This window comes from Rhineura floridana, chromosome 8 (genome assembly GCF_030035675.1).
Source record: "Rhineura floridana isolate rRhiFlo1 chromosome 8, rRhiFlo1.hap2, whole genome shotgun sequence".
Taxonomy (NCBI): domain Eukaryota; kingdom Metazoa; phylum Chordata; class Lepidosauria; order Squamata; family Rhineuridae; genus Rhineura; species Rhineura floridana.
The window spans coordinates 129,050,035-129,074,003 of NC_084487.1; the positions used below are offsets into that span (position 1 = coordinate 129,050,035).

General features: G+C 43.5%; 1 protein-coding gene across 4 annotated transcripts in view; it reads left to right on the plus strand.

The window, feature by feature from the left end:
• BCL2L14 (BCL2 like 14) overlaps positions 1-23,969 on the plus strand; it is a 60,251-nt gene extending 36,282 nt beyond the window's left edge. For all 4 annotated transcript variants that reach the window (XM_061582489.1, XM_061582491.1, XM_061582490.1 and 1 more), the window contains 4 exons: positions 9,278-9,442; positions 10,234-10,304; positions 18,512-18,784; positions 22,509-23,969. In XM_061582489.1, coding sequence (XP_061438473.1) covers positions 9,278-9,442; positions 10,234-10,304; positions 18,512-18,784; positions 22,509-22,550 — 551 coding nt within the window. In that variant the 3' untranslated portion in view covers positions 22,551-23,969. The remainder of the gene's footprint in view (positions 1-9,277; positions 9,443-10,233; positions 10,305-18,511; positions 18,785-22,508) is intronic.

Here is a 23,969-nt window from a genome sequence, read left to right on the forward strand (position 1 = left end):
CAGGTCAAGACTTCCCTCTTCTCCCAGGCATTTTAGCATGTGTTTTTAAATTGCTTTTTAAAAAATGTGTTTTTAAATTTGTGTATTTGTTTTTAATGTTTTTAATAGTTGTAAACCACCCAGAGAGCTTCGGCTATGGGGCGGTATACAAATGCAATAACTAAATATTGCTTGGCTTTTAGTCTACCTTTGGCCAGAGCTTGGAAAAATTACTTTTTTGAACTACAACTTCTATCAGCGCAATCCAATGGCATGCTGGCTGGGGCTGATGGGAGTTGTAGTTAAAAAACGTAACTTTTCCAAGCTTTGTCTTTGGCTTCAAAACAGCTCATCTCCAAGGTGGTTTCACCAGTCTTGCAACAAATAAAATACAATGTACAAAGCAAGATCCAATTAAATAAATTCATTCTAAGAACAATTGAAAAAGTTAAGCACAAATTGGAGGCTTTTCCCCAAGCCTAATTGAGGTCGGGGGACATTTTCAGCAGTGGGGCAGAGTAACAACTGTGTGAGGTTAAATTATAGTAGTTGCAAGTAGTCCACTATGCCACATTTGGGTTTCAAAAAACCCCTCCTGTTGGCCTCTTTAGCTCATTGGTAGATCACATGCAGGGCCAGAAAATACCTTTGCCTGAGATGTTGGAGAGCGGCTGTCATAAGAGTCAACAGCATGGGATTACATGGACAAGCATTTGAGCATGTTCCTTATGAAGGACAGCTAAACCATGTGAGGCTTTTTAGTTTAGAAGAAAGAATTCTAAGGGTGCCATGCTAGATCCCTTGTAAAATTATGCAGGATGTGGAGAAAGTGGATGGAGAGGAGTTTTTCTCCTTCAGTAAGGGAGGCTCCTTTGCAAGGAAGAAATAAATAATAACATAAAATAAAATAAAATAAATAATACTAGGATCCAGGGCCATCCAATGGCAGATAAAAGGAGTCAGTGGTTGTGGTGCATGTTGGCAGTAATGACGGGGAAATGTAGTCATGATGTCCTGGAAGAAAATTTTAGGTTGCTGAGCAAGATGCTGAAAGCCAAGACATCCAAGGTAGCTTTCTCTGAAATACCACTGGTTCCATGTGCAGGCCAGCTAGCAGGCACAGCTTTGTAGTCTCAATGCGTGGATGAGATGGTTGTGTCAGGAGAAGGGGCATGGGTTCGTTAAGAGGTCATGCCCGGGGAAACCCGTACCTTCTCAGTCCCAGGGCAGCGGTGGATGTATGTAAGTTATTCTGAGTTTCTTTCCCGGACATTTTTTTTCTTAATAATGTTATTTGTTATTTAGTTTAATTTTTGTAAATTGTATTGCGTTCATTGATGTATTTTTATACTTGTGTTTATTTTTCTTTATAAGCCTCCTTGAGGGCCTTTGGCCAAAAGGCGGGGTATAAACAAATTAATAATAATAATAATAATAATAATAATAAAAGCACTGGGAAACATTTTGGAACAAGCTGGGCCTGTGCAGAAGGGACAGACTCCATTTGAACAGGAATGGAACCAGATTGTTGGCTCTTAAAATCAAAAAGGTGGCAGAGCAGCTTTTAAACTGGTTTTAGGGGGAAAGCCAACAGCAGCTGAGGAGTGTCCAATCCTGAACAAATCTTCCCCCAGGGATGAAGATGAAAAATGGATGAAAATGCAACAGGGCAGGGGCAAAGGATAGCAGTTCAGAGATGCCAAAGCACCATAGGCCAAAGACATTTGAAAAGAGATGCTGTATACAAGTGTTTATATGCTAATGCTAGAAGCTGCCGAGCCAAGATGGACTAACTGGAGTGCTTGGTCTTCGAGGACAGCATTGACATAGTGGGCATAACAGAAACCTGGTGGAATGGAGACAACCAGTGGGACATGGTTATCCCTGGATGTAAACTCTGTGAGAAAGACAGAAAGCGACGAACTGAAGGTGCTGTCACTTATGTACACCAAAGAGGGCACTGAGTCCAGCAAGCTAGACATCCCTAAAGGGGCAGACTTATCCACAGAATCATTGTGGATAGTGATACTGGGCCCCAAAAGTAATTGAGTACTGGGGACATGCTATCATCCTCCTGTTCAAAATGTTCAGGGAGATTTTGAGATGAAGAATGAAATCAAGGAAGCATCCAAAAAAGGAAATGTTTTGGGTGACTTCAGTGGGTGACTTCAACTACTTTCACATAGACTGGCTACATATGTGTTCCAGTCATGACAAAGAGGTAACATTTCTAGCTACCCAAATGACTGTGCCTTAGAACAGTTGGTCTTGGAACCAATCAGAGAGACAACAACCCTGGACTTAATCTTACAACAGACCAACAACAAAAAATATTTAAATACATTAGTAGCAGGAGACTCTCTAGGGAGACAGTTGGACCCTTGGATTATAAGGGAGTATGTGAAAAGAGGATGAGATTGCAGAGAAGGTGAATGAATTATTTGCATCTGTCTTCACAGCAGAAGATCTAGGGCAGATACCTATGTCTGAACTAACTTTTGCAGGAAAGGAGTCTGAGAAACTGAGGCAAATAGTGGTGGCCAGAGAGGAAGCTACAGGCCTAATAGATAAAATAAAAACTGGCAAATTGCCATGTCCAGATGAGATCCACCCAAATGTGGAATTGCTGATCTGCTAACAGATATATGTAATTTGTCCCTAAGATCAGCCTCCGTACCTGAGGACTAGAAAGTGACCAATGTAACACCAATTTCTTAAAAGGGATTGAGGGTGATTCTGGAAATGACAGGCTGGCTAGCTTAAACAATAATAAAATAACCAAGTATATAAGAACAAATCTTGCTGAAGCAGAACCAGCATGGCTTCTGCAAAGGTAAGTCCTGTCTCACTAACCTATTGGAGTTTTTTGAGTGTCAACAAGCATATAGATAGAGGCGATTCAGTTGACATAGTGTACTTAGACTTTCAATCCCGATCCGTGCCCGGTACTTCCGGGCAAAGGGGCGTGCTTGCGGCCACAGCTGAAGCCCTGGCCGCCATTGGGTGGGCGTGTGTGCACGTGGCACGCTGGCGCGCCATCGTGACACACAGGAAGGAGGCGGGGCGGCTGAAGGCCATTTAAGGCCACTCCACCAGCCTCCCGCCCTCCTTTGAATTTTGGCGGCTGAGGCTTTGTGGTGGCGGCTGCTGCGCGGCGCGGGGAGCCTCCCGGCGTGGGTGAGGCTTTCCGGCCGCGGCGGGGCCTTTGGTGTGCCGGCCTTGCGGGGGCAGCGGCGGCGGCAGGATGCGGGGGGCCTTCTGGCCGCGATGGGCCGGCCTTGCGGCTGCAACGAGAGACGTGAGGACTTCCAGCGGCAGCGAGGCGCGGGAGGGCTTTCAGCCGCGGCGAGGTGGTGTAAGGAAGATTTATGGTTGCATTCCTAAGCACACTTAGAGAATAGATAAGGCCCACTGAATACGGGGGAAATTACTTCTAAGTAGCATAGAAAGGATCAGCCTGCTTATGCTGTTCTTCTCAGTTGCCATCAAGAGGTCTTTTTCAGCCCTTGCACTCGGTAAAATAAGATCTAAACTAGTGCTTTGTTGTTTGATTGTTAATCATGCAATGAGTGCCAGCCAGGGACATTTACCAGCTTCTTTTTAATTACTTGGTTGGCTTCTTGGTTTATCTTCCCAGTTTCCATCAAGAGGTCTTTTTCAGCCCTTGCACTCGGTAAAATAAGATCTAAACTAGTGCTTTGTTGTTTGATTGTTAATCATGCAATGAGTCCCAGCCAGGGACATTTACCAGCTTCTTTTTAATTACTTGGTTGGCTTCTTGGTTTATCTTGAAAGCACCATCCTGTGCATCAGTGAGAATTTCAAGCATGGCAATGAGGTTAATAAAGATTTTGGCCCCCAAACTACTTGATTAGTCCTGTTGATTCTCTGTGGCTGTTCATAAAAAGGCAGCTGCTTCATTATCCCGATCAACCCATGGAACTATAAAGAGCAAGCTAGCATTTAATCCATGTTTTTCAAAGTATCCTAGCAGGAGGATATGTTAATATGCAGTGGAGATGGAAAATGCATCTGAAGTTTAAATGAGTCAGAACTGCAGATCCCTGGATGGTGGGAATTCAGGTGGTTGATTTTTTGTTTGAACATCAAAACCATTCAGTACAATTTAGTTGAGTGTTTTTGTTTTTGTTTAAAAAACAGCTGCTTATTTTTGTTGTCAATCATTTAATTCCTATTTAATTCACTGCACAGAATGGTGAATCAATGTGATACAATGTGTGACAATACTGTTTAAAAAGGGATTCAGCTGAAGAACCAAACTGAGGTATCACAACAGTTTATGAAAATGAAAAGCTAGGTGATCTTATGATTATAAGTCAGCCTTCCCTAACCTGGTTTCCTCCAGAGCTTAGCAGCCATGGGTTAAGAACATAAGAAGAACCTGCTGGATCAGGCCAGTGGCCCATCTAGTTCAGCATCCTGTTCCCACAGTGGCCAACCAGGTGCCTGGGGGAAGCCCGCAAGCAGGACCCGAGTGCAAGAACACTCTCCCCTCCTGAGGCTTCCGGCAACTGGTTGTCAGAAGCATGCTGCCTCTGACTAGGGTGGCAGAGCACAGCCATCATGGCTAGTAGCCATTGATAGCCCTGTCCTCCATGAATTTGTCTAATCCTCTTTTAAATTTAATCCTCCTTTAAATTTCAGCCTCCTGCTGCCTGTGGCCGCCACTTCTTTTGCAGAATAACCTAGAAAGATGCTCTGTCATAACGTAGCGGCCATTTGGATTGGAGCAATGCAATGTAATTACAAAGAGCAGAGGCTTTTTGAGGAGGGTGAGGGGCAGCTGGAGACAGAAGGGAGGCGGCAGGAGCCAGTAGGGACCCCAGTTAGTGCTGCAACCTCACCTCCAAAACTACCTCAACTCCAAAATGCAAAGGGAACTCATCCCCCCTTTTTTCACTGTTAAGCTTCTCCCCCCCCCCAAATACGTTCTTCAAAACCCAGGTAAAAATATATGAACCTTTCCATCAGTTAAGTCCCATAAACCTCTGTCCTAAAACCCATTTAATCTGTGATATTCTGAGAAAACACACATAGGATTCTGCTGTATGTGTGCAATCACATGCACCCTTCCAGGGGAAGAAGTAACGAGATACTCGGGGTTTTTCTCATAAGTAAGTATGCATAGAATTGGTCCAATTCATATTTCTCTGAGTAAATTATTTAAACATAATGGAATTAATCACGTGCAGGCTGCACATTTGCTTGCATCTTCTCTTTAGCTAGTTTACAAACTGGTCTGTAGATAAGGTGCCCACCTTTTTACAGGCCTCTAGTCCTGTGCTTTTAAGGGTCATTTGATCTGCAGACATTAGAAGATGACATTGCTTAACTCCATGCCATCTAATAACTGCTGACATCTAATAACCGGCTATTAAAGGCACAACAAGCCAGAAGGATATGTGGGGCCAGGGCCCCTCAAAGGAGTGGGAAGCAGCCCCCAGCAGAGGCTGCTCGAGAAAAGTGTCCCTTCCCAGCTACGCTCGAGGGCTATGGACCTTGCTTGCAGACTGCCCAGTTATGGGGGGACTCATTTTATGATGTGGTTTTTCTTTATTATGCGGTTTTCCGGATCCTATGGACGCACTGGTCCAGGGGACAATTGATGAAGACATACAGTTGGGCAGGGTTATTGGCCCCTTCCCATCATCCCCTACCTCTGCTCTCTCAGCACCCCCCCCCCGTATAGTGCCCAAAGTGGCAGTGGGCAAAGTCTACCTGATTCACCATCCGTCATACAAGTGGGGTCAGTCAGGGATGCCTTATCGGCAAGTGTGGCAGCTAATCTGCCTGCATTGCCGGCTGTTACACACGGTGGATTTTGAGCTGCTGAGTTTTGCCCTTTAAGTCAACTATGCAGCAGAACATTACCTAGGGGCTGCTGTATTCTTGCATGGAGCACTTCAGCCCCTTCTTGGAGACGAGAGGGCTCAGAAGCAGTGGGGCACTACTTTCTGTACAGTTCACGGGTAGGGCAGACTTTGGGTGCATATTAGCACCTGATGGCACAGTTTATAGCGTAGCTATGAACTGGGGGGTTCCTTTGGCAGCTGGGGAAAGGGAAGATCCTGCCCCAGTGTTCACCTTCCAGGGTATTAAGACTGACTTTTGGACCCAGGGCTGCAGGCTGCCCTGGAAAAGCTTGAACTGTTGCAGATCAAGATCCTGCAGTTTTCAGGGGCTGGGGAAGGTGTTTGCTTCCTCCCCTTCAGGTGTTGGGGGCCTTCTACGGTGGGGGTGATGGTGCCATAACAGGGATTTCACAGCCTTACCACAAGTTCAAAGTTTTTGGCTGCCTTGTGCGCCAACCTGTGGTGTGGCCCCCTCCTTGCCTGCGGTGCGTCAATGGTGTTTCAGTTAGAGGAAGGACCGACTCAGCTAGTCCCATACCGCATACTGGGAGATGGGGGAAGGGAGTCAGAGATGGCCATATGCCTATCTTCTGCCCCAGCATGCTCACCAGCTATCAGAGGGCAGGAGGGGATTCCTGGGAGTTAGGGGCTGGCAGGGGCTATGCAAAGTGTGGCCTATTCCTATGAATCACGTGCTGGAATTCATCACAGATGGTAGGAGTGTAGCTTGTCTGTCAGTGTGTCGCAAGGTAGGCTGGCAGGGGGCCTTTAGGACATTCAGATGTCTTGGGATGTCAGGTGCTGGCCAGCTGGCCCATGCACACCCCCACACCCCTTATCCTCATCCTCCATGTTCACCTGACCCGCCAGGGATGGTTGATCAGGGAGGTGCCCTGAGACCATCATGCTCAGCAGTTGCATGTAGCGGCCCTCACACTTAATTTGGAGCCTTCCGGATGGGGGACGAGGGTGTTTGGGGGCCAGGTCAGACTTCCAGGCAGACCAGGGGTACAAGAGTTAGTCCACATTATTTTACCCTCCCCCTGGACTGGACATTTCCCCATGACGGCGTCATAGTGTTTTTGGCCTGAAGCTACAGGCCTGGTTGCCTGATATTCAGGGGGAGGGATCTTCCCTTATAAAGTTTCAGTCTAGTGTCGCAGTGCCTGGGAGCAGACCCATGGGGGTTTGAGGGACATGCTCCTCTTGAATGGGGGTTGCCTACCCGGCAATGGAATTGCCTACCTGGGACGGTCCATTTGGTTTTGGTATATGTAGGTGCACGCCATCAGGAGGTGGAAGTAGGGGGCGCATGGAATACATTCACCCTGGGGGCGAGTCTGAAGGTCCGCGACCCAACTGTTCACGATTGTTTCTGTTTTGGCAGGTTGCTGGATGGGGATGGAGCAGACGCGCAGCCTACTCTGCAGCCATGGCATGATCTCATAGGCTGGCCTTGGGGCCGCAAACGCACATTGGTTCACAGCTGGGCCTCGCATGGTGGGCCACAGTTTGGTGGCTGGGTCGACAGAGTATGCACTGGAATGGTCTCCTACCCATGTTGTTCCAGCAGGGTTCAGGGCGGAAGGTTCTGCAGGTGGTGGTCATTCCCCTGGGTGGGAATTACCTTGGTTACTGAAGGGCAAGACATGTGAAGACATGCAGTTGAGGCCACAATAGCATCTGTTCGTCTGCTGTGGTCAGACAGGAAGGGCAAGGCCCTCAGTGGCAGGCATGTGAGGACATGCAGTTGAGGCCTCGGTAGCCTTGGGTCGTCTGCTGTGGTCAGACATGGAGGGCAAGGCTCTCAGTAGCAGGCATGCGTGGACATGCAGTTCGTGGGGCAACGATGGCATCTTCCAGATGGACCTGCAGAGGGGTCTGCACGAGATTCTTATCGGGTGTGGGGTAAAGGGAGACTAAGCAGAGGCTTGTCCCCCTTTTGTGGCAAAGAAGTGCGGGAAAAGGTTTAAAGGGAAAGGGCAGTTAGGTGACACCTTTAGGCACCTTTGGGGGCGATTGGCGGTCCAGGGCCCTGCAGCTCAGGGCTATACGGCCCGGGGGGCAGAACATGGGCCGCCTTTGGGGCCAACGTGCCTCATCCGCTTGGAGTTTCACGGCTCTGGGGGGTGGTGATGCGGGTTGGACCCCCTACACATCTTCAGGGTGTGGCCTGAGCTGGGGTCTGGCACAGGGCAGCCCCGGGCTCAGGCAAGGTTTAGTCGCCCTATGGCTGCAAGCAGGCTTTGCCTGGATCATCAGAAAGCTCCCGCACTTGATTTCCCCTCTGCAGGTTCATTATTCTAATTGATTCCGTTTAATAAAGTGGCCCATGATTTAACCCAATGAATGGTGTTTGTGTTTTATTTCGGCAATAGGCCGCAAAAAGCTTTCAACACAGTACCACAACAAAGACTCCTGAGTAAACTAAGCAGTCATAGAATAAGAGGAGAGGTACTATTGTGGATCATGGAGTGGCTAGGAAACAGGAAACAGAATAGAAATAAATGGACAGTTTTCCCATTGGAGGGATGTAGAAAGTGGAATGCCCCAAGGATTGCTACTGGGGCCTGTGCTTTTAAACTTATTCATAAATGATCTAGAGTTAGGGATGAAGAGTGAAGTGGCCAAATTTGTTGATGATACTGAATTGTTAGGGGTCATTAAAACAAAAAGGGTTTGCAAAGAGTTCCAAACCGACCTCTGCAAATTGAGTGAATGGGCAGCAAAATAGCAAATGCAATTCAATGTAAACAAATTTAAAGCGATGCATGATAGAACCAAAAAACCTTAATTTCACTTAAACACCAATGGGGTCTGAACTGGCAGTGTCTGACCTTGGGATTGTAGTAGATAGCTCGATAAAGATGTTCACTCTGTGTGCAGCAGCTGTGAAAAAGTCAAATTCCATGCTAGGGATTATCAGGAAAGGAATATAACATGTATGGTATAATACTGCTACACAAATCTATGGTGCAACTATATTTGGAATACTGTGTACAGTGATGGTCACCTCACCTCAAAAAGGATATTGTAGAGTTGGAAAAGGTTCAGAAAAGGACAACCAAAATGATCAGGGGAATGGAACAATTTCCTTATGAGGAAAGGTTGCAGCATTTGGAGTTTTTTTAGTTTAGAGAAAAGACGAGTAAGAGGTGAAATGATAGAGGTGTATAAAATTATGCATGGCATGGAAAAAGTGGATAGAGAAAAGTTTTCTCTCTCAAAGTACTAGAGCTTGTGGTCCTTCAAGGAAGCTAAACGTTGGAAGATTCAGGGCAGACAAAAGAAAAGTGCTACTTCATGCAGCAGTGCTTAGTTAAATGCACTTATCTCCCCCTGTAACGTTTAATATAATTTACCTGTGTCCTGTGGTTAAGAGAAAACTGGCCAGTGGAATTGTCTCATTTTGTTTTTTTTAACAGATGATTCAGACATCAGTCATGTGGTAGACAGACTTGCTGAAATAATTGATAATTCCAAGTCTTACCCTGAAAGGAAAGAATTGAAGGCATTGGTACGTACCGTGAGCCTGGAAGAAGATGGTGGATGGGCCACCAAACCCGTATGTGAAGATGATGGATTAAAAGGTAACCTGATTTTTCTCAGCAGCTTAATGGTGTTGTGTAGAGTGCTGTAGAGAGAAGGTTCTCAAAAACTTCCTTTCATCAAGGAATCTTTTCCAGATTGATTTGTCTGTCAAGGAACAACTATGCGTTTGCCACATAACTCTGGCACGCTGCAGAGGATTCAGGCACATCTTCTACAGCCCACTTGGGTTTGATGACCAGGTCTCTTGAGCATCATTATTGTTCTACACAAAATTTGAGTATGTGCCCTTGAATGTGAGCTACATTTACTGCAGCTGCATATTGTAGAATTGGCAGATCTATGATAAGATACTTTGCCAGCAAAGCTTGTCTGCCGTTATTGAATTTGACCCCTGATAAGATTCTGAGGAACCCTAAGGATTCCCAGAACATTGCTTGGAAACTATTGCTGTGCAGAACAAGAAAGGCCAGCCCACGACATTGTGTTCAAGAGATGTGAGGTGGGTGTCCCTCTAGGAGCTTTAGGGTGAGACAGAAAATAATACAGAAAGCATGGCCACGCCATCATATGTACCTGTGGTTTTGATTTTGGTTGTAATGTTAGTTGGGCTGCATTAAAAAGATATTGTAGAGTTGCAAAAGGTTCTGAAAAGGGCAACCAAAATTATCAAGGGGATGGAACAGCTCCCCTATGAGGAAAGGTTGCAGCACTTGGGGCTTTTTAGTTTAGAGAAAAGGTGAGTAAAAGGTGACATGATAGAAATGTATAAAATTATCAAAGGGATGGAGAAAGTGGACAGAGAAAAAATAACTTCTTCTTCTTTTACCAGATGGGGAAGAAAAGATAATAAAAAAAATAGTTGCCATATTAAGGAAGTCAGGAGATGAACTGCTGGAAAAGGTAACCAATTTGATGAGGCAATTTGTACTCTGTGATTTGCTTTTTACAGGAGGTGAATCTTAAAATTCCCACTGCAGAACATTCTATATAATTTTGTGAAATTGCTTGTCGACTACACTTCTAAAAAGCTTTTTTAGAATACTGAATGTGTGGGAAGGGGAGAAACATTGTTTAGAGCAGTGGGAGGAATTCCTTCTCTAGAGTCTAGATCAGGGATGGCAGTCTGTGGGCTGAATCATCCCAAAGTCATTTTACATGGCTCTCAAAATTCTGCCCAATTTTAACTAAGGGCATGGTAATATGGTAACCCACAGTTTTATTTGCAAAAAATACATGTATTTTCAGGTTGTAGGTGATTAAAGTTACAGCTGTCTCTGAGATTTTGTGTGTAACATGAGAACCCTGCAAAAATATGCTGCAGCGTGTTTCTTGTCCCTGTTGAGGGATTCAGCTAGACTGGTACAAGAGCATTTATAGTCTTGCACAAGCCTTTCAGGGTGAGTGAGAGGGAAGGAGGGGATGGAAGAGAAAGAGGGTGTCAAGAATGGGGAGAGGATGAGGTGTGGCTTGTTATGAAACAAGAGGGCTGTGTAGCTTAACTCCTATCTCTTTGGGTCTCTATCAAATTTAAGTGCTTTAATTTTGACTATTTGTCTTGCTCTACATGGAATCAGATAGGGGGTTAATCATAGATCATTTCATCACTCTGGAAAGAATTCAGTTGATTACTTCCCACTATGGGACAGCCTCAGTGACCTGGATGGTTCTGAGAACAGGGGTGAAACTGACATGGCATGGAGAGGGAATAAAGCACAGTGGAGTGCCAGACTGACAGAAGAGAGAACACCTGTCAATCAATCTTTTATTTACAGTCAAAGACCCATACAGAGAACACCTGTCAATAACGATGAAGAATCACATTTTTGGCAATTAACTCAGGATTTAACAGTGGACTGGGGGGAAGTATGAAAGAAATAACAGGAAAGTGGTCTGCAGCTCTGAAACTACTTGACTTCTGGGGTTCATGGCCAGACTGCAGACTGCAAAGACCACCAGGGTGGCTTTTGAGATGGTGTCTGATCATACCCTTCAGCTGAAACCACTAGAGGACCTGATAAGAGAAGTTAAAAAGAAGCTGGAAGATCAGGAAAACAGATAGCATTGCCAGATTATTGCTGTGGGCTTTGCAGAGGAAAAAAATAACAGAATGATGTAAAGGGGATTAGAGATGGTACAGGTAGAATCCACTATAAGATGGAGGTGGTGGTTGAGGTGGTTTCCTCATATTATAAAGAGCTGTACAGTTCAGGTCAAGCAGGGGTGAGAAATATTTTGGAGTATCTGCGAAGAGTCAAAATATCAGATATTGCTCCTGAGCACAGAGAGTATTTGGATCAGCCCATAAAAGCAGAGGAGGTGTATAAGGTTTTATATAAAAAAAATGAAAAATAACAAAAACCTGGCACAGATGGACTGGGTGGTGTGTTCTACAAGACTTTCAAACTGGTTCCAGCTCATTAGATGTTTCAGAGGCCAGCCAGTCCTATAGTCATGGAAACTGATTAGACTAATTGTGATCCTTAAACCAGGGAAGGATTCCATGACTCTTTATTATCCAACAGCTTTATTAAATGAAGACACAAAATTATTGTCAAAAAATGTTGGCAGATAAGCTGAATATGTTTATTGAGGACTATGTACAAGGAGATCAAACAGTGTTTATTCCCTGTTGACAAATGGCTGACAAGGTGAGGCAAGTTTTAAATGTTTTGCAATTGGGGGCAAGTTAAAAAAACAACCAGGACCATTAAACTCCCTAGGCATGTTTAAAGTCTTTAATAGCACGGAGTGGAGTTTCCCACTGGCTCTATTGGCAATGATGGAATGGGGGGGGGCATTTTCTGAATGTGGTTCAGCAGACTTACTCTATTTGAAGATGTTGTTGAGAGTTAATGGCTGTGAGTCTAAACTGATTGATATCTGTGAGAAGACTAGACAAGGCTGTCTATTGTTGCCTATTTTGTTTATGATGGTAGTGGAAGTCTTACCAAATGTTATAAGGGTACATAGAGGGTTAAAGGGGATTGTGGTCAATGGTAGCATCAGGTAATAAGTCTTTTTGCAGATGATATTTTACTGACCTTGAGTAACCCATGAGAAAACCTAAGCTGGTTTATGGGTGTTTTAAAAGAGTTAAAGCAAGCTGCTAGACTGAAAGTCAACCTTGAAAAATCTGAGATGTTTTGTGTGAATATCTCAGAAGGAACAGAAACAACTAAGAACTCAGGTGTGAACATTAAGACTCCACCAAGTTTCATCCACTACCCAGGCAAGGATTTCCATCAACTATGTAAGAGGAATTTTGATCCTGTGCTTAAGTTATTGAGAAAGGACCTGAGGGTCTGGAGTAAGGTATAGCTTTCACGGCTGGGGAGAGTGATGGCGCTGAAAATGATGGCAGTACCTAAGTTTCTTTTTCTATTTTAACTCCTCCCAATAGAAATTCTAGAAGTGTATCTTAAAAAATAGCAAAATTTGATTGAGACCTTTGGTAACTCAGGGAAAAGGACCAGACTCAGTAAGAGAACTCTGTACAGTACAAGCAAAAGGATAAAGGAGGTTTCAGTTTCCCAAATTTAAAGTTTTATGATGATGCAGTTGGTGTCAATTATTAGGACTGATGAAGATGTGCAATAGGTGAGCATGAAGCTAGATATGAGAGAACCATCCGTGAGAGCCCTCCCCTTCCTCCAGTTGTTGTTTTCAGTGCTGAAATTGATAAGTAACCCTTTCTCCAGGCCACCTTTAAGATGTGGAAGCGCTGGGTATAGGCCTCTCTGATGTCTCCATTGCTGGTGATATTAAATCATCTGGACTTCAGGCATTATGTTAAATATGGTCAGTTTAAGGAATGGGACTAAGTCCTGTATGTAGTATGAGACATTTTCTAAGGAGATAAGTTGATCTTGGAGGGTAAATTGAGGAAGTTATTGCAAAGACTGAAAACCACATGGTTCCAGGTTTGGCAGATTAGGTCCTTTGCAAAAAGAGTGCTAAATAAGGGGGAAAGGGAGACAATCTTTTACAATATCTGAGCATAATAATTTGAATTTGAAGGGTGAGAAAAAAGGATTGCTCTCTAGATAATATAATTAGCTAATATTGGGAATGTGTGTGGATTTACTGATTTCAAAAACAGTCTGGGAAGAATATTTGGGGGTCCAAATATCAAACGAGGCCTGGGAAGGAATGTGGGGGCACTTCCTGTAAGGGGTGTTTACTCAGAAGCAAGTCCCAATGTATTCAATGGGGCTTACTCAAACATGGAAGCGTGCACAGAACTGCAACCTCAATAAGGAACTTCATTCACCCAACCCAAAATTCAGAATCATGCCACTTTAAGTTGTTTTGCAACTGTTTATACTTTTTTATGGTTACTGGATTGTAAAGGGATTTATTTCTTATTGTGAGCTGCCTTGGTTTCTAATCACCAACCCTACCTCACAGGGTTGCTGGAAAGACTCCATATACACACACAAACTGGAGATGTAATAGTTTATTGTCAAAAACAGTTGGTCATTGTAGAATTTAAAAAAATAGTATCAGTATTAGTTTCCTACATGATGAAAGCAGTGATGCCTAAGTAAGCCCTGCCTAATTGCTTAAAAAAATAGGATTGGAGGGGGAAAGATTTACAACCCAAGCATAATCCTTTGCTATGTTGACTCAAAAGTCCCATTAATTTACAGCACAATCCTAACCATGTCTACTCAAAAGTAAGTCCTATTGAATTCAATGGGATTTACTCCAGGTATGTGGGATTAGCATTTCAGCTTTACTCCCATTCATATTGGGAAGGTTTTCAAAACACTGCCCTCTTCAACAGCCCAGGAAAATTTAAACTTGTTTGACTCCTGCACACACAAGACAAACAGACTGAAAACTATATACTTAATTTATAAGATTTTCAGATAAGCAGGAAAAAACAACAGTTTTCTAGCCTCGCAATGGGGTCTAGGTACTGCCTGGAGGTCAACAAATCACAACCCTGACTTCACTTATTAGCTACAAACCTGAAAGGGTGAGGTTAGAGCAGCCAGCTACAAGCTCATTTAACACAAGTTGCGGGGGGATGGCTGACATTTTGGTGTATATCTCGTGAACCAGACCACCTAGAACCTTTATTTTTTAAAAATGAAAGCTGAGAGTCCAGAGATTAAGGTGACTCACCCAGAGAGCACCCCAAAAATCCAGAGTCTCTGGGTGAAAACCAGAGACCTGGCAACCCTACTCCAGTCCCATATCTGAGCACTTTTGGTTATTATAAATGAGGAAAGGGATTCAGTGAGTGGAAAAAGGAAGATATGTTATTTTTCCTTTCCTCCTTGTGTAGTATGGCCACTGAGAGGAGGGTTCTCCCTGGTGTTCTCCAGGGGGAAAAAATAATAGAGAATTCCAGGATTTTAGTGTAACTGTGACATGTCCACCCCAAAACAAAAGGAAGCAGCAAAGGCAGGAGTTCATGCTGGTTCCAACTCAGGTTTAATATCCATAATTAGTGTATACAGTACATATTGCAGGGGTGGTGGTATTGTGGTTGATGAAGCATGAGTTATATCACCCCTACAAAGTAGCCCAGTGTCGCTATACTGAGGCTAAGAGAAAGTAGTGTATGACAACCCTGCAGTGTACTCCTGTGTTGTTATCCAGTCTCTTTGTGTGCTAGTATTTGTTTGTTTTTAAGGGAAATACAGTTGGGGGTGCTTTATGATTGCAGACACTTGGGTGTGTGTGATTCATTGTTTTCCAACCTATGGAAGAAAAATAGGAGGATTCTTTGGGCTGGGTTGTTGCTGCTGGTATGAAAACTAAAATCAATATATTAATGTCTAAAGCTCAAATCCTTTTTTCTCAGAATTAAAAGGGTGATTACACTGCAGTAACAATAACATTGCAATAGTTATGTGGGATAAATAATAAATGACATCAAAAGTTCTTAGAATACACTACTTGCTTTTTTACAATTTAATTTTGAATTTATCCAAGCATTTGATTTTTGGTTACTATAAACCTTAAATCTTTTTTGACCCCATACCCTGCCATCTGAAATGCTGCACCTGGACTTGCACTGAATGTAGTATTGTCAGCCTAAGATGAGCTGATGAAAGACCTACAGTGACATCACTGCTTTACAATGCAGAATGCGAGAGTTCTGTGCATGGTTTAGGGTTGGCACTGGGGGAAAGCCTCTTGTCTTTATTATCTGTGGCAGGCTAAAAGCATTTTCCAGTGTGCAATTATGGGGAAAGCTTCACCTGTGGATATTCTGTCTGTCAGATATCTTACTACTTGCATGTGTCCCCTGATTTATTTTTGGGGGACCCATCCCATCCACCCAGAGGATACAGATTTGCATAAGATACAAATCATATGTGAATTGTATAGAAATTTGTACCCCCTTTTGTGAGTGGGGTGGAGGGCCTGATGGAATTACAGTATACGGGCCCCAGAAAATCCTGTTGGCACCCCTGTAGTGCAAGTCAGCGATTTTTTTAATCTCATGGCTCTCATCATCTCAAGGTACACCCAACCGTAGTCCTCCATAGTAAGTTACAGTATATAGTTACTATAAATTTCTCTTCTGAGTCTTAATTGTCCTCAATAGATGTAATTGTGGAGTCATACACTCTGCATGCCTTATGGTTTTTTTAGATCCCTTTTCTCTCCTTTGGAGTGGAAGTGAGAGCTGCCCTTATAGAAAACAATGGAAAAATACAGGATTTTAGTGTAGCTGTGACTGGGCAGCAGCATCTCCCTTCCCCACCCCCCAAACACACACACACAGACACACACACACACACAAAAGGTAGAAGCAATGGTAAATTTGTCTTTTGCCATTCAAGTTTCATAGTGTGAGTTCTCCAATATTTTCTTATCCCCACTCAGCTACATTCTGTAAATCAAAGCAGCTTACCAGTCCTTTTTGTCTTTCTTTGTTTAAATGTCTTTTTATTTTAATTCACAAACTTCTGATTTTTCTGCATGCCTAGGGAATTTTTGGATTGTCCCAATTTGCTTCCAAACTGAAAGGCACCTGAGATCACTGTTAGAAGGACGCCCAGTCTCTAATTTACCATTTCTGGGCAAGGTGATTGAGCGAGTGGTGGCCAAACAGTTACAGACACACTTGGAGGAAACAGATTACTTAGATCCATTCCAATCGGGCTTCAGGACTGGACATGGAACTGAAACAGCCTTGGTCGCTCTGGTGGATGATATGAGGAGGGCGTTGGATAGGGGAGAATATACCTTCCTCGTCCTCCTGGACCTCTCAGCAGCTTTCGATACCGTTGACCATGGTATCCTTTTAGATCGCCTGGAGCGATTAGGAATAGGGGGCACTGTTTTATGGTGGCTCCGTTCCTATCTCTCAGACAGGCATCAACGGGTGGCATTGGGGGATGAGGTTTCAGACCCTTGGCCTCTTAATTGTGGAGTCCCACAGGGTTCTATCCTCTCCCCCATGCTATTCAACATCTATGTAAAGCCGCTGGGGGCCATCATCAGGAGATTTGGGCTGCAGTGTCATCAATATGTGGATGACACCCAGCTCTATCTCTCGTTTAAATCTTCACCAGAGTTGGCTGTGAACACCGTGTCCAAGTGCCTGGAAGCCGTAAGTGGATGAATGGGAGGGAATAGGCTGAAACTAAACCCCAATAAGACCAAGGTGTTACTCGTGGGAGACAAAAGAAGGTTAGGAGATATAGACCTGGTGTTCAATGGGGTAAGATTACCCCTGAAAAACCAGGTCCGCAGCCTTGGGGTCATTCTTGACTCCCAGCTGTCCATGGTGGCTCAGATTTCGGCAGTGAACCGGGCAGCTTGGTATCAATTACATCTGAGAAGGAGGCTGCAACCCTACCTTCCTATCCATCTGATCCCACGGGTGATACATGCCCTGGTCTCCTCCCGCTTAGACTACTGTAATGCGCTCTATGTGGGGTTACCCTTGAAAACGGTCCAGAAATTACAGCTGATACAGAATGCGGCGGCACGTTTGATTAAGAACAGCCGTCGCCGTGATCATATTACTCCGGTATTGGTAGATCTACACTGGCTGCCAGTTGTTTACCGGGCCCAATTCAAGGTGTTGGTGTTGACCTTTAAAGCCCTATACGGTTTCGGCCCAGTTTATCTGAAGGAGCGCCTCCAGAGTCACCAATTATGCCGCCCGACGAGATCAGCCATACAAGACCTTCTCTCGGTCCCACCAGTTAAAATAGCTAGGCTGGTGCGGACCAGAGAGAGGGCATTCTCGATTGTGGCCCCCACCCTCTGGAATTCCCTTCCTTTCGATCTTCGCCATGCCCCCTCCCTGATAGGTTTCCGCCGGGCCTTGAAGACCTGGCTGTTCAGGCAGGCCTACGGGATCTCCGGGGTAGATTAGCTTTTAATGCTGTTATTAACTGCAAGGGTGGTGTTTAGATTAATTATTGATTGTGGTCCTCATTGTTTTTATATTCTATTTTACTGTGTTACGTACGTCGCCTAGAGTGGCCATTTGGCCAGATAGGCAACTCATAAATAAAATTTTATTATTATTATTATTATTATTACTGAGAAGGTCTACTAAATGGTGCCAGAGTTATTATGGGGGCTGACTGCTTGGTGAGGGGGTCATTTTCTGTGGCAAAATGTTAATCTAGTTTCTGAAATGTTGCCTAGAGGACAGAGTGCCCCCCACAAGAATACAGAAGACTAGGTCATTACAACTTTTCAGTCAGAGTAAAACCATTTTGAGTTGTGCGTATGGGTGTATCACAAGGTGGAATTTCATTAGCAGTGCAGTAAGTGGACTTTTTTTTTTTTTTGCTTGAGGTTAGGGCAGTTGAAAGCATTTTTACAGAACTGCATTCACAACTGACTAAAAAACCCCCACTTGTGACAGAAAAAGGTTTTTTTACAAATTCACCCTCACCAGGGTAGTAGAAGAGCAAATTATTTAAAAATTGATTTGGGACTACTTATTTGCATATTTTGCAAGAAAAAAACATTGTTGAGCTTGCTGTTCACATAGAACCTTGGACCTGAAACAGTAGGGCTCACATCCCTTAGCCATGAAATCACTTGGATTGGATGACTTTGGGATGGGGGACTGCGCCCTCTGTTTGCTCCCATTGACAATGCCTTATATTCATTTCCAGGTGCAAAAAGACAAGACTTGCTTTCAGTGTGTCTCAGAACTGATGTCATATGCATTCTTCAGTAGAGTTGCAAATCAGTTCCTAGAGGAAATACCCATAGACTGCACATTAGAATCTGAGTTGCAAGTCCAGGGCATCAAAGTTGCTTTTGCTGTGGAAGTAATAACCAAACTCACTGCTATAGACAACCATCCTATGAACATCTTACTGGGTTTTGGAACAAAATATCTCAAGGAAAACTTCAGCCCTTGGATCCATAGCCAAGGTGGATGGGTAAGAGATTGTGTTTGCTCGTGGATGCCCTTTCCGTATTCTTTTTAAACCATATATGTGAATTTCCAATTGATGCTGCTAGCCCTACCCCCCGTCCATGACGGGGCAAGGGGTGGGAATGCTTGGGTACCATGCCCTGCATAACAGACATCAACTCTGACCTTCTTAAAGTAGAAACTAGGATTTGTCTCTATTATTCCTACAACCTGACACTCTGCCATGAGCTTCAAATTTTAGGATGTAGCTATGTACATTTGACTAAAATGAGTTGAACAACTATTTCTTCTCTCAGATAATCCTGAGAAATTTCGTCATGTGACATAGCCTAGAAAAATGCTCAAGAAACACTGATTCCCAGTTTTTAATTATGTGAAGCTATGGCAGTTAATATAAAACAGATAAAAGTGTAAAGTGTAGATATTAATTTTTAATATTTATTTAATCAAAGACATACAATCAATAATATAAAGGAAATAAAGAGGAAAATACAATTGAATGAAAATTAAAATTCAGCATAGAAAAAAATAGATGGTTGCATTAACAATCCTTGGGAAGAATAATAATTACGCATATTGAAGCGTAGTAATGTGTCCTTTTACTAGGTTTGCTTTATTTGTAATATCAGGATGTTGTCCTCAGGAGTCTTATGATATTCTCACTTGAAGCTGAAGAGTTACTCAGAATTCCAAACAGTGGCATATTTCACTGGAGACATTTGAACATTGTTGCCATCATTTACGTATATAAAATACATTTTGCCATGTAGTCTGAAAACAAATCTTTTGTTTATCCTCTACTATACTTTTTTTGAGCTAATAGTTCAGCAATAGCTATGGATCAGATTTGATTGTACTATAAATACTTATTTAACCCCTCTAAATATTTCCATTTTCTTACAATGACCATCCTGCCACCCAACAATAAATATAGAATCAGTTCTTTATCCAGTCCCCCAAAGAGTGTGTGTGGGGAAAATCACCTTGGATCCTACTCTAGTGCTTCAGATATGAGGCTCATTTGCTTCTGACTGCTTTGGGCAACACTCATTCTGCCTGGAAAACTAAAGCATAAAAAACTAGATTGCCTCTCCATTGACTATTATAATTGGGAAATCAACTAATGACTATAGCTTATTTATGTTTAGTCAGAACTGGCTGAAATTTGCAGGCACAGTAGCTTGTTCTGAGTAGATGAAAACTGCCATATTTAAGACAAATGGGTGCAAGGTTGTTTTTTCTTGCAAGAGGAGCCTTTATAGTTTGGTTTTTTTAAAAATGGGATCCCCCCCCAAACTTTTGTTCTTGTTGCCAGTTTGTATAAACAGAGGATGCATTATGAAGATGCCTCTAGGTAAATTCCCTACAACATGCAGGGGATAATATGAATTAAAAACATTAACATTTTTTGTGTTTTTTTCCTTGCCAAAATTGGCACCAACTTTCCAGAAAGTGCTAGCACTAAGTTGACAATTACACATGGATGTGTCTGGAAGAGGCAGGATTTGAACATCCAGCATTTGCTGGCTGGAAGCTACATCTGTCTGTCACAAAACTATATTCCCTCCTCTCTTTCGCCCTACCTGGTATTTTCCTTTTACAGAGGGGGTGCATTTAATGCATTTTAAATTGATCGTATCCCTCTGAATCTCCAAAGTGGGTCCAAAGATTTGGAGCAGCTCTGTTAGTTTTGAACCACTTCAGAGAAGTCCTGATTCGCTTCAGTCAAAGAGCACATCTGTTTGAAGCTGGACACTTTTGCTCAGGCTTTCTCTAAAGCAGATCCACACCACTAGTGGATATACTGTAAGAGTCAAATGGGCAAAGCAGAAATTCTCATAACTTATAGCCATACAAGAGTATGTTTGTAGTTGCTCAGGATCACTAAGGCAGTTGGCCAATGCAGAAGGTATAGGGAATGGAGTTGTCTAAGAATCAATGTTATTCTTCCTCACATTGCCATGTTAAACCCAAGAGGATCAGGGGATTAGCAGTTGCCAAGAGTTTATCTCCCCTTTCCCTGGATAAGCTCTACGCTCTTGGCTATAAAAGCATAGTGAATAAAATGGAAGATAGGAAGCTGCCTCATACTAAATGAGACCATTGGTTCTTTCAGCTTGGCTTTGTCTACATGGACTGACAGTGGATCTCTAGGGTTTCAAGCAGGGATCTTGCCAGCCCAACCTAGAGATGCCAGGGATTGAACTTGGCACCTGCTGCACACAAAGCAGATGCTCTGCCACAGAGCTACCACCCTTAAAAAAATAAATGTTCCAACTAGCTGCAGCTCTGCACAGCCCCTTCACTACCTGAGACCCTTTCCACTGGTGTTAGTAGGGACTGATCATGGGACCTTGTGCATGCAAACAGGGGCTCTGTCCACTCAGCTATGGCCCCCTCCATAACTTGAACTTTTGTTTTGGCAGAGGACAGCTTAACAGGGACCTGTATGGAACCCTCAGTAGCTATGCTGTCATCAGCTCTCTGTCCAATATACAGTAGGGCCCCACTCATACAGCGGGTTACGTTCCAGACCCCCGCCGAAAAGCGAAACCCCGTCAATAAAATGGTGCCCGATGCCCAAAAAACACCGTAAAAATGGAACAAGTGCCATATGAATGGGGCATTACTCTAATTGAAAACCGCCATATTAACGGAACGCCGAAAAGTGGGCTGCCGAAAAGCGGGGTCCTACTGTACTTGAAAAGCTGTTCTGGGTATTCCATTCATGGGGGGGGCATTTTTGGCTTCCTTGCAGGACAACTTTGATAGGTTTGCCTTGCGGGCTAACCACCCTACAAGCACCTTTAACAGGTGGGTGAGACAACCAGTAGGGAACAGGTGCACATAGCCAAACTGAGCAGGATCTCTCTCTCTCTCTCTCTCACACACTCTCTCTCTCTCTCTCTCTCTCTCTCACATTCTCTCTCTCTCTCTCTCACACTCTCTCTCTCTCTCTCTCTCTCTCACATTCTCTCTCTCTCTCTCTCACACTCTCTCTCTCACTCACACACACACACACACACACACACACACACACACACACGGGCAGGGGGTGAGGGGTAAATCTTGCTGCTTTGACAATATGACTGAGGTGTTTCATAGCTAACTGTGCATAAGTTCTCAGTTGGCAATGATGCACCTATCTTTTCTTCATGTTCTGGCAAGCAGTATGCTAAACCTCTATTCATGAAGTCTTGCACAACTTATGTGACTGACCAAGCTGAACACTACCCACCAACCATGTAGTGTGGCTTGCCAGGCATTTGACACCCCATCAGTAGAGTCTGGTGCCCACTGGGACTGACAGGGTGGAAGTCAAGGAGGCCAACAGTAAGTGGAGCCACCTAATTCTGTTTTTGTCACCCTCTTCCTCCCTGCTGGCTTCTGGATATCCTGCTGGAGAGGACACAAATCAGAAGGGAGGCAGATAGGGACTGACTGAGGCCAGCCTGAGGTTCTTGGGGCAGTGCCCCACTCGCTTGAATAGACCACCCTCCACCACCCCTTGCTGCTTTTGCAGACACAAAAACAGAAGTTTTGTTATAGTTGGCCAGTGTGATATATTTGGGCTGGTAGGTCATAAGTTGTGTATTAATTGGCATAAGGCTGTAGGTGTGCATTTGGTCTCCTTGCTCAGTACTCTGGAGATTCTTGCTCTTGCTGTGAACCACAGCACATGCAAAATTGCTTAAACCTCACTGACTCAGTTTCTTGTTTACTTCCAGAAAAAAGCTTTAGAATTACCAGACCAGGAAGAAGTGGAATGATGAAAGTCTGCGTTCCTCACAATATATTTGTTAATTTGGAACCGTTGATTGGGATGGAAGACAGCAGAGAGAACATCTCCCTTAAAGCTTCAAAACACTTTAAAAGGTGTAGGACTAAGGGGTTCATAATGGGTGCCTAGAAGGCAGAGATTTATGTGCTACAGATTGTTGCATTGTTGTAGCATTTGGAGAGCTCAGGCTCACAGTTGGGAGAATGACGTGCAACTCTTGCTAAGCTGTACTACTTGAGACCTGGTGGGCAAGAGCATATCTGAATGTTTTCTCATGTGAAAATATCCTTGTATATACAAAAACTAGTATGTCAATTTAGAGTGTTTTAGCTTAGTCTTCTCCCTGACATATGAATTTCTTTTGTGCAGAGATTTTTTTTTTTAGGGGAGGAACATTCATCAAATGTGTACATATTCTGTCTGCAGTCTGAAGTGGTACAGTCTAGTAAGAACTGCACTGTGTGATTCTCCTGATCCATATATATCAGTTCTGGCTATTGTAACTTGCTGTAATAATAATTTCTATGTATCTATGGAAAACCCTAAGAACATTAAACCATCGCGTATCTTGCAATTCTGGGAATAAAGTTAAGAAAACCATATATTAAACCCTTTTTAATGTTTATTTGAAATGCCCTGAGAGAATTCTAGTTAGCTGGGGAAACAGAACTCCTAAGCCTACCTCTGCTAATAATAGTTATATTATACTTGAAACAATTGTAAGTGCTGAAAGACTTTAAATGCTAGGCAGTTTCTAACCATTTCATTCTACCATTAGCTTCAGTTATGAAATTAATATACTGTGTAAATCCCTCGTTGAAATGAGTTAACAGAACTCCATTTGAAATGTTAAAATATATACTGCTGGTCCAGCCAATCAAAATACCATTTTGCTGTACCTTGATTAATGCGGTAGATTCTGATTAGGATAACGTGTACCATTTTCTTGGGAGGAAAAACCCCCACTCCTGTGAGGTTTTGTTCTGCCAGTTTACTCAGTGAAGAGGATGCTAGCATTAAGTGCCTGGTGAAAAGTTGGCCTAGTAAACCATAGGCATTCAAAAGCACCCATCTATTTCTCATTCTCCCCCCCTCCCACCCTCTTGCTGGGCGAGAATAAGAGGGATTTTCTATGGCAGGGGTGAATACAGAAGAGCTCTAGACAAGTAGGCTGGTTTATATTTAAGACCTACTGAGTCACCCACATTGTGGGTTACTTTTAAATTAGTCTCTTTCTGAAAAGGAGATAGAAGCTTTAGCTAACAGCTAAGCAGCATATGAGAAATATTGACCCTGACATTCATCAACCTTAATAGACAAAGCCCTATTACTAGCCCGAGCACCAATTATTGGTACAAATGAGCATGACTAATAAAACAGAAAAACAAACCACTTACGGTCTTTTGTG